This window comes from Ranitomeya variabilis, chromosome 6, assembly GCF_051348905.1.
Source record: "Ranitomeya variabilis isolate aRanVar5 chromosome 6, aRanVar5.hap1, whole genome shotgun sequence".
NCBI classification, from domain to species: Eukaryota; Metazoa; Chordata; class Amphibia; order Anura; family Dendrobatidae; genus Ranitomeya; species Ranitomeya variabilis.
Genome location: NC_135237.1, coordinates 397860629 through 397872220, shown reverse-complemented (window position 1 = coordinate 397872220; position 11592 = coordinate 397860629). Strand labels below are relative to the sequence as shown.

The 11592-nt window shown below is 51.2% G+C and overlaps 1 protein-coding gene across 1 annotated transcript in view; it reads left to right on the top strand.

The window, feature by feature from the left end:
* The first annotated feature begins 2192 nt into the window (after positions 1-2192).
* Positions 2193-11592, top strand: part of LOC143781194 (uncharacterized) — a 1139397-nt gene continuing 1129997 nt past the window's right edge. The window contains exon 1 of the mRNA XM_077267681.1: positions 2193-2348. Coding sequence (XP_077123796.1) covers positions 2299-2348 — 50 coding nt within the window. The 5' untranslated portion in view covers positions 2193-2298. The remainder of the gene's footprint in view (positions 2349-11592) is intronic.

The window sequence follows — 11592 nt, the reverse complement described above, 5'->3', positions numbered from 1 at the left end:
GCTGTAGCCCAGTATATAAATGCACTACAGGAAGTGACGGTCCATATCACTAAGAAGACCCAAGATGGGTACTGAAGACTAGTACCTTTAGATAAAATACTGCAGGGCAAACTAATTGCTGCACCTAGAGACCACAATTTGAGACAGACCTATGCTTGAACAGGACATGAGCATCCTAGAAGTCAGAGCGGAGGCCCGGGTCTTAGGACAAGAAGGTCCTGTCCTGATGGTTGTGGTGTGGAGCCATGAAGACACTACCCCTAGCCTAACAGATGCAGATCTTGACTGGGCCCGAGAGCTATGCCAAGAAATATTGGATATCTAAGGCATGCTTCATAGAATTAAGGTAATCCCTGCTAGCAATGGCACACTTGCACTGCAAACATTTCAACACCTGATGGAGAGATGTTTATGAGATCTTAATTTTGAAGAGACCCTGATGTACCCTGAGGGTTTTCGAAGATAACCGGCTAGAACAAGTGTTAGAACATCTTCTAAGACATGGGTTAAAAGTCAAACCCTGAAAGTGTCACTTATTTAAGAGGGAGATTGAGTATCTGGGACAAACCATTTCCAGTCCAGATGTGTACCCCACCAAAGAGAAAGTGTTTGCAGTAGAAAGTAGCCCACTCCTACCAACCTGAGGGAGCTGAGAGCATTCCTGAGACTGGCTGGATACTACCAGAGATTCATAAAGAGCTTTGCCAAATTCGTGACACGGCTCAAAGAGTTGCTATGAGGGACTGTAGAAGGAGCCAAGCAGCAGCCAAGCCAATGGAGACCTAGGCAAGTGGAAGCTTTTCAGGCAATGAAAATGGCACTGACGAATGCTCTCATCTTAGCTATGGTGACTTCTCTCTGTCCATCATGTTGTTCACCGATGGCACACACACAGCCCCCCTGAGGAAGCCCACCACGGGAAACGCACGTCGGGGCCACGACAGGTTGACACTGAGACCCCCACTTGGGTAAGCAGCTTGCTGGTAGCACTATTTGAGGCACTTTATCTTTGGACGGTATCCTTGGATGTTGTTTGTGGGTTTGTCCCCTATCCCAGCCACATTGGGGTGCAGTTTAAAGCCTCTGGGATCACCTCGTGTTTTATTATAATAAGGGCATACTTTATGGATCCACCATCATCCGATTACAATAAGCTGATGCAATCATCATGGCTGCCCCTCAGATTTACCACCACAATCCTGCATTGTGGTCTATGTGTGCATACCACTAGACACTTGCAGTATCCAGTGTCCCTGTCATTTGTCTTTGTTTGTCACCTCAATCATCTAGCTTATTATATGTGATATTTTTTATTTATCTTCATGGTATGTGTATGTTGCTAATAAACTTTTTTGATATACTTATAATGAGACACTAGTGGTCAATTTTTCTAACCTAGCTATTCAGACATTACACGTCTGATTCAGGGCGTTTAACTCAGTTTCTTTGTAGGTTTTTAATTTTTTAGAGTTGCCCCCCCTCCTTGTTTTGTTCTATCTATTTATCAAGTCGTAGCGGTATGCAGGGCCGTATTTGCCACTAGGCACTCGAGGGCACGTGCCTAGGGCGGGGACAATGCAGGGGGCGGCACCTGAGCAAGTTTAAGAAAAAAAAAAAAATTTTTTTTTTGAAAGTCCGGGGTCGCCCCACCCAGGGGCGCCGCTATAATGAGGAGAGTTGAGCACTTCGCCTCTAGCGGCATCCAGTCCCTCAAAACAGGGGGCGGCAGGGCAGCGCCGCCCCCTGCAGTCAGATCAGATGTGCCGGGTACTAGCCATAAGCATGAGGCTGTCACCAGCAGGAGGCGGCGGGGATGCCGGGCACGGTGCTGCCTCCTCACACAAACTTGTCTGGTTATAAGTTAAGTACTGAGGGCCGGGATGGGGAAGGGGTGAGCAGCCCAGGCAGCCAGGATGACGAGCTACTTGAACGAACTAAGCACAGCCTGTGGGCGGGGACTGTGGCTGCTTGCCTGCTACACAGTAGCGTAGCGACTGGAGGGGGCAGAGGGGGGCATCGCCCTGGGCCCTGTCACATGAAGGGGCCCACCGGGAGCCAGGGCCACTTCTGTGACATACAGAACACAGCATAGGAGCAGAGCAGTATGATGTCTGCTCTGCTCCCATCTGACGGAGACTCTGCAGGCTGCTAGTACAGTGGCCGGCTGCAGTCTCCCTCCTGCAGTGAATGGTTTCGCCCCTTCTGACCTGATCATGAAGCTTTTCCCTGGCTGGCGCTGCAGTTCTTCCCTCTGTGCACGCTGGGATTGGCTCAGGCACGCTGGGTCCTAGTGCCCACATGTTGCATTTCACCAAGACACTTCCTGGTCCTGTCTGCAAACTTTATCAGTAAGTGCTGGGGATGGAACATTTTAGGCTTATTAAGTTCAGGTATGTCACTGTGATGTGAATGTGAGACCATGGGGGTATTGTGGGTGAGGGGGGACAGGGTACTGAGGGGGTGGATGTGAGAGCATGGGGGTATTGTGGGGGAGTGAGACGGCACTGGGGGGTAAATGTGAGACTATGGGGGTGTTGTGGGCGCTGAAAGTGGGTGAGGGGGACAGGGTACTGATGGGGTGAATGAAAGATGATTGGGATATTGGGTACTGAAGTGGGGGAGGGGAGGCAGGGCACTGGGGGGTAAATGTGAGACCATGGGGGTGTTGTGGGGGCTGAAGGTGGGTGAAGTGGGACAGGGCACCGAGGGGTGGATGTGAGATGATGGGGGTATTGGGGCTGAATATTATAATGTTTTGTTATGATATTATATGTGATCCATCACAGGTAATATTTGCTGTCTGGGGAGGCTGGAGATGGGGGGGTCGGGGGCTTTTGATACATACCACCTGGGTCTTTTATGAGTATTAGTATAAGGAGCCGCATACAGTAACCAAGAGCTGCATCACATTTACAGCACCACTCCAGCATTAGTTTTTTTATTTCATTGCTGGAGCGGTGCTGAAAATCCGCGTCCTCTGCCCCCTGTCTGATACTTACCTTCTGGCATCTTCATCTGTTTTAGTCTCCGCTCGGCTCCGTCTCCTGCAGTTTGTGTCCTGTCCAAGGCTCCAGTGTCTGTGGGAGCCTTGTTCTGGCCTGTTCTTCACTCTCAGGCTATGTGCACACGGTGCGGATTTGGCTGCGGATTCTCAGCAGTTTTCCATGCGGTGTACAGTACCATGTAAACCTATGGAAAACCAAATCCGCAGTGCCCATGGTGCGGAAAATACCACACGGAAACGCTGCTTTGTATTTTCTGCAGCATGTCAATTCTTTGTGCGGATTCCGCAGCATTTTACACCTGCTCCTGTATAGGAATCCGCAGGTGTAAAAACACAGGCGAAATCCTCACAAAAAAGCAGGAAATCCGCGGTAAATACACATGTAAAACGCAGCACATTTTACCTGTGAATTTTGCAAAAACTGTGCGGGAAAAATGCGCATACGAATCCGCAACGTGTGCACATAGCCTCATAGTCATACACTGAGCGCTTGTGACATAGCTTCTCACTTCTGGCCTGTCAGAAGCTGCGCTCAGAAGTTTGAGCTGTGGGACTGCAGCAGTGCCACAAAATAGTGAATACGCCGGAGGATGAGTAAATGACTGGGAAGGGGACCTGCGCTTAAAGCACCACTCCAACGGTGGAAAAAACCCTGCTAGAGTGGTGCTTTAATAATTTAATAATAAGCAATTTAATACTATAAAGTTGATAAAGGTTTGGAATAAATGTCTGCAGTCACTTTATGTGACTGCAGACTGCCAAATCATGACAGGGAGCTGCGGGCCCATCATACTGTGTATAAGGGAGCTGCGGGCCCATCATACTGTGTATAAGGGAGCTGCGGGCCCGTCATACTGTGTATAAGGGAGCTGCGGGCCAATCATACTGTGTATAAGGAAGCTGCAGGCCCATCATACTGTGGTAAGGGAGCTGCGGGCCCATCATACTGTGATAAGGGAGCTGTAGGCTCATACTGTGTATAAGGGAGCTGTGGTCCCATCATACTGTGTATACGGGAGCTGTGGGCCCATCATACTGTGTATACGGGAGCTGTGGGTCCATCATACTGTGTATAAGGGAGCTGCGGGCCCATCATACTGTGTATAAGGGAGCTGTGGACCCATCATACTGTGTATAAGGGACCTGCGGGCCCATCATACTGTGTATAAGGGAGCTGTGGGCCCATCATACTGTGTATAAGGGAACTGAGAGTCCATCATACTGTGTATAAGGGGGCTGAGAGTCCATCATACTGTGTATAAGGGAGCTGCGGGCCCATCATACTGTGTATAAGGGAGCTGCGGGCCCATCATACTGTGTATAAGGGAGCTGGGGGCCCATCATACTGTGTATAAGGGAGCTGCGGGCCCATCATACTGTGTATAAGGGAGCTGTGGGCCCATCATACTGTGCATAAGGGAGCTGCGGGCCCATCATACTGTGTATAAGAGAGCTGTGGGCCCATCATACTGTATATAGAGGAGCTGTGTGTCCATCATACTGTGTATAAGGTAGCTGTGGGTCCATCATACTGTGTATAAGGGAGCTGCGGGCCCATCATACTGAGTATAAGGGAGCTGCAGGCCCATCATACTGTGGTAAGGGAGCTGTGGGCTCATCATACTGTGATAAGGGAGCTGTGGGCTCATACTGTGTACAAGGGAGCTGCGGGCCCATCATACTGTGTATAAGGGAGCTGTGGGCCCATGATACTGTGTATAAGGGAGCTGCGGGCCCATCATACTGTGGTAAGGGAGCTGTGGGCTCATCATACTGTGATAAGGGAGCTGTGGGTTCATACTGTGTATAAGGGAGCTGTGGGCCCATCATACTGTGTATACGGGAGCTGCGGGCCCATCATACTGTGTATAAGGGAGCTGCGGGCCCATCATACTGTGGCAAGGGAGCTGTGGGCTCATCATACTGTGATAAGGGAGCTGTGGGCCCATCATACTGTTTATACGGGAGCTGTGGGCCCATCATACTGTGTATACGGGAGCTGTGGGCCCATCATACTGTGTATAAGGGAGCTGCGGGCCCATCATACTGTGTATAAGGGAGCTGTGGGCCCATCATACTGTGCATAAGGGAGCTGCCGGCCCATCATACTGTGTATAAGGGAGCTGTGGGCCCATCATACTGTATATAGAGGAGCTGTGTGTCCATCATACTGTGTATAAGGGAGCTGTGGGTCCATCATACTGTGTATAAGGGAGCTGCAGGCCCATCATACTGAGTATAAGGGAGCTGCGGGCCCATCATACTGTGGTAAGGGAGCTGTGGGCTCATCATACTGTGATAGGGGAGCTGTGGGCTCATACTGTGAACAAGGTAGCTGCGGGCCCATCATACTGTGTATAAGGGAGCTGTGGGCCCATCATACTGTGTATAAGGGAGCTGCGGGACCATTATACTGTGGTAAGGGAGCTGTGGGCCCATCATACTGTGGTAAGGGAGCTGTGGGTTCATACTGTGTATAAGGGAGCTGTGGACCCATCATACTGTGTATAAGGGACCTGCGGGCCCATCATACTGTGTATAAGGGAGCTGTGGGCCCATCATACTGTGTATAAGGGAACTGAGAGTCCATCATACTGTGTATAAGGGGGCTGAGAGTCCATCATACTGTGTATAAGGGAGCTGCGGGCCCATCATACTGTGTATAAGGGAGCTGCGGGCCCATCATACTGTGTATAAGGGAGCTGCGGGCCCATCATACTGTGTATAAGGGAGCTGTGGGCCCATCATACTGTGCATAAGGGAGCTGCGGGCCCATCATACTGTGTATAAGGGAGCTGTGGGCCCATCATACTGTATATAGAGGAGCTGTGTGTCCATCATACTGTGTATAAGGTAGCTGTGGGTCCATCATACTGTGTATAAGGGAGCTGCGGGCCCATCATACTGAGTATAAGGGAGCTGCGGGCCCATCATACTGTGGTAAGGGAGCTGTGGGCTCATCATACTGTGATAAGGGAGCTGTGGGCTCATACTGTGTACAAGGGAGCTGCGGGCCCATCATACTGTGTATAAGGGAGCTGTGGGCCCATCATACTGTGTATAAGGGAGCTGCGGGCCCATCATACTGTGGTAAGGGAGCTGTGGGCTCATCATACTGTGATAAGGGAGCTGTGGGTTCATACTGTGTATAAGGGAGCTGTGGGCCCATCATACTGTGTATAAGGGAGCTGCGGGCCCATCATACTGTGTATAAGGGAGCTGCGGGCCCATCATACTGTGGCAAGGGAGCTGTGGGCTCATCATACTGTGATAAGGGAGCTGTGGGCCCATCATACTGTTTATACGGGAGCTGTGGGCCCATCATACTGTGTATACGGGAGCTGTGGGCCCATCATACTGTGTATAAGGGAGCTGCGGGCCCATCATACTGTGTATAAGGGAGCTGTGGGCCCATCATACTGTGCATAAGGGAGCTGCGGGCCCATCATACTGTGTATAAGGGAGCTGTGGGCCCATCATACTGTATATAGAGGAGCTGTGTGTCCATCATACTGTGTATAAGGGAGCTGTGGGTCCATCATACTGTGTATAAGGGAGCTGCAGGCCCATCATACTGTGTATAAGGGAGCTGTGGGCTCATCATACTGTATATAGAGGAGCTGTGTGTCCATCATACTGTGTATAAGGGAGCTGTGGGTTCATACTGTGTATAAGGGAGCTGCGGGCCCATTATACTGTGGTAAGGGAGCTGTGGGCTCATCATACTGTGATAAGGGAGCTGTGGGCTCATACTGTGTACAAGGGAGCTGCGGGCCCATCATACTGTGTATAAGGGAGCTGTGGGCCCATCATACTGTGTATAAGGGAGCTGCGGGACCATCATACTGTGGTAAGGGAGCTGTGGGCTCATCATACTGTGATAAGGGAGCTGTGGGTTCATACTGTGTATAAGGGAGCTGTGGGCCCATCATACTGTGTATAAGGGAGCTGCGGGCCCATCATACTGTGTATAAGGGAGCTGCGGGCCCATCATACTGTGGCAACGGAGCTGTGGGCTCATCATACTGTGATAAGGGAGCTGTGGGCCCATCATACTGTTTATACGGGAGCTGTGGGCCCATCATACTGTGTATACGGGAGCTGTGGGCCCTTCATACTGTGTATAAGGGAGCTGCGGGCCCATCATACTGTGTATAAGGGAGCTGTGGACCCATCATACTGTGTATAGAGGAGCTGTGGGCCCATCATACTGTATATAGAGGAGCTGTGTGTCCATCATACTGTGTATAAGGGAGCTGCGGGCCAATCATACTGTGTATAAGGAAGCTGCGGGCCCATCATACTGTGGTAAGGGAGCTGCGGGCCCATCATACTGTGATAAGGGAGCTGTAGGCTCATACTGTGTATAAGGGAGCTGTGGTCCCATCATACTGTGTATACGGGAGCTGTGGGCCCATCATACTGTGTATACGGGAGCTGTGGGTCCATCATACTGTGTATAAGGGAGCTGCGGGCCCATCATACTGTGTATAAGGGAGCTGTGGACCCATCATACTGTGTATAAGGGACCTGCGGGCCCATCATACTGTGTATAAGGGAGCTGTGGGCCCATCATACTGTGTATAAGGGAACTGAGAGTCCATCATACTGTGTATAAGGGGGCTGAGAGTCCATCATACTGTGTATAAGGGAGCTGCGGGCCCATCATACTGTGTATAAGGGAGCTGCGGGCCCATCATACTGTGTATAAGGGAGCTGGGGGCCCATCATACTGTGTATAAGGGAGCTGCGGGCCCATCATACTGTGTATAAGGGAGCTGTGGGCCCATCATACTGTGCATAAGGGAGCTGCGGGCCCATCATACTGTGTATACGGGAGCTGTGGGCCCATCATACTGTATATAGAGGAGCTGTGTGTCCATCATACTGTGTATAAGGTAGCTGTGGGTCCATCATACTGTGTATAAGGGAGCTGCGGGCCCATCATACTGAGTATAAGGGAGCTGCAGGCCCATCATACTGTGGTAAGGGAGCTGTGGGCTCATCATACTGTGATAAGGGAGCTGTGGGCTCATACTGTGTACAAGGGAGCTGCGGGCCCATCATACTGTGTATAAGGGAGCTGTGGGCCCATGATACTGTGTATAAGGGAGCTGCGGGCCCATCATACTGTGGTAAGGGAGCTGTGGGCTCATCATACTGTGATAAGGGAGCTGTGGGTTCATACTGTGTATAAGGGAGCTGTGGGCCCATCATACTGTGTATAAGGGAGCTGCGGGCCCATCATACTGTGTATAAGGGAGCTGCGGGCCCATCATACTGTGGCAAGGGAGCTGTGGGCTCATCATACTGTGATAAGGGAGCTGTGGGCCCATCATACTGTTTATACGGGAGCTGTGGGCCCATCATACTGTGTATACGGGAGCTGTGGGCCCATCATACTGTGTATAAGGGAGCTGCGGGCCCATCATACTGTGTATAAGGGAGCTGTGGGCCCATCATACTGTGCATAAGGGAGCTGCCGGCCCATCATACTGTGTATAAGGGAGCTGTGGGCCCATCATACTGTATATAGAGGAGCTGTGTGTCCATCATACTGTGTATAAGGGAGCTGTGGTTCCATCATACTGTGTATAAGGGAGCTGCAGGCCCATCATACTGAGTATAAGGGAGCTGCGGGCCCATCATACTGTGGTAAGGGAGCTGTGGGCTCATCATACTGTGATAAGGGAGCTGTGGGCTCATACTGTGTACAAGGTAGCTGCGGGCCCATCATACTGTGTATAAGGGAGCTGTGGGCCCATCATACTGTGTATAAGGGAGCTGCGGGACCATTATACTGTGGTAAGGGAGCTGTGGGCTCATCATACTGTGGTAAGGGAGCTGTGGGTTCATACTGTGTATAAGGGAGCTGTGGACCCATCATACTGTGTATAAGGGACCTGCGGGCCCATCATACTGTGTATAAGGGAGCTGTGGGCCCATCATACTGTGTATAAGGGAACTGAGAGTCCATCATACTGTGTATAAGGGGGCTGAGAGTCCATCATACTGTGTATAAGGGAGCTGCGGGCCCATCATACTGTGTATAAGGGAGCTGCGGGCCCATCATACTGTGTATAAGGGAGCTGGGGGCCCATCATACTGTGTATAAGGGAGCTGCGGGCCCATCATACTGTGTATAAGGGAGCTGTGGGCCCATCATACTGTGCATAAGGGAGCTGCGGGCCCATCATACTGTGTATAAGGGAGCTGTGGGCCCATCATACTGTATATAGAGGAGCTGTGTGTCCATCATACTGTGTATAAGGTAGCTGTGGGTCCATCATACTGTGTATAAGGGAGCTGCGGGCCCATCATACTGAGTATAAGGGAGCTGCGGGCCCATCATACTGTGGTAAGGGAGCTGTGGGCTCATCATACTGTGATAAGGGAGCTGTGGGCTCATACTGTGTACAAGGGAGCTGCGGGCCCATCATACTGTGTATAAGGGAGCTGTGGGCCCATCATACTGTGTATAAGGGAGCTGCGGGCCCATCATACTGTGGTAAGGGAGCTGTGGGCTCATCATACTGTGATAAGGGAGCTGTGGGTTCATACTGTGTATAAGGGAGCTGTGGGCCCATCATACTGTGTATAAGGGAGCTGCGGGCCCATCATACTGTGTATAAGGGAGCTGCGGGCCCATCATACTGTGGCAAGGGAGCTGTGGGCTCATCATACTGTGATAAGGGAGCTGTGGGCCCATCATACTGTTTATACGGGAGCTGTGGGCCCATCATACTGTGTATACGGGAGCTGTGGGCCCATCATACTGTGTATAAGGGAGCTGCGGGCCCATCATACTGTGTATAAGGGAGCTGTGGGCCCATCATACTGTGCATAAGGGAGCTGCGGGCCCATCATACTGTGTATAAGGGAGCTGTGGGCCCATCATACTGTATATAGAGGAGCTGTGTGTCCATCATACTGTGTATAAGGGAGCTGTGGGTCCATCATACTGTGTATAAGGGAGCTGCAGGCCCATCATACTGTGTATAAGGGAGCTGTGGGCTCATCATACTGTATATAGAGGAGCTGTGTGTCCATCATACTGTGTATAAGGGAGCTGTGGGTTCATACTGTGTATAAGGGAGCTGCGGGCCCATCATACTGTGGTAAGGGAGCTGTGGGCTCATCATACTGTGATAAGGGAGCTGTGGGCTCATACTGTGTACAAGGGAGCTGCGGGCCCATCATACTGTGTATAAGGGAGCTGTGGGCCCATCATACTGTGTATAAGGGAGCTGCGGGACCATCATACTGTGGTAAGGGAGCTGTGGGCTCATCATACTGTGATAAGGGAGCTGTGGGTTCATACTGTGTATAAGGGAGCTGTGGGCCCATCATACTGTGTATAAGGGAGCTGCGGGCCCATCATACTGTGTATAAGGGAGCTGCGGGCCCATCATACTGTGGCAACGGAGCTGTGGGCTCATCATACTGTGATAAGGGAGCTGTGGGCCCATCATACTGTTTATACGGGAGCTGTGGGCCCATCATACTGTGTATACGGGAGCTGTGGGCCCTTCATACTGTGTATAAGGGAGCTGCGGGCCCATCATACTGTGTATAAGGGAGCTGTGGACCCATCATACTGTGTATAAGGGACCTGCGGGCCCATCATACTGTGTATAAGGGAGCTGTGGGCCCATCATACTGTGTATAAGGGAGCTGAGAGTCCATCATACTGTGTATAAGGGAGCTGCGGGCCCATCATACTGTGTATAAGGGAGCTGCGGGTCCATCATACTGTGTATACGGGAGCTGGGGGCCCATCATACTGTATATAAGGGAGCTGTGGGCCCATCATACTGTGTATAAGGGAGCTGTGGGCCCATCATACTGTGTATAGAGGAGCTGTGGGCCCATCATACTGTATATAGAGGAGCTGTGTGTCCATCATACTGTGTATAAGGGAGCTGTGGGTCCATCATACTGTGTATAAGGGAGCTGTGGGCCCGTCATACTGTGTATAACGGAGGTGCGGGTCCATCATACTGTGTATACGGGAGCTGCGGGCCCATCATACTGTGTATATGGGAGCTGCGAGTCCATCATACTGTGTATAAGGGAGCTGCGGGCCCATCATACTGTGTATAAGGGAGCTGCGGGTCCATCATACTGTGTATACGGGAGCTGGGGGCCCATCATACTGTATATAAGGGAGCTGTGGGCCCATCATACTGTGTATAAGGGAGCTGTGGGCCCATCATACTGTGTATAGAGGAGCTGTGGGCCCATCATACTGTATATAGAGGAGCTGTGTGTCCATCATACTGTGTATAAGGGAGCTGTGGGTCCATCATACTGTGTATAAGGGAGCTGTGGGCCCGTCATACTGTGTATAAGGGAGGTGCGGGTCCATCATACTGTGTATACGGGAGCTGCGGGCCCATCATACTGTGTATATGGGAGCTGCGGGCCCATCATACTGTGTATAAGGGAGCTGTGGGCCCATCATACTGTATATAGAGGAGCTGTGGCCCCATCATACTGTGTATAAGGAAGCTGTAGCCACATCATACTGTGTATAAGGGAGCTGTGGGCCCATCATACTGTATATAGAGGAGCTGCGGGCCCATCAT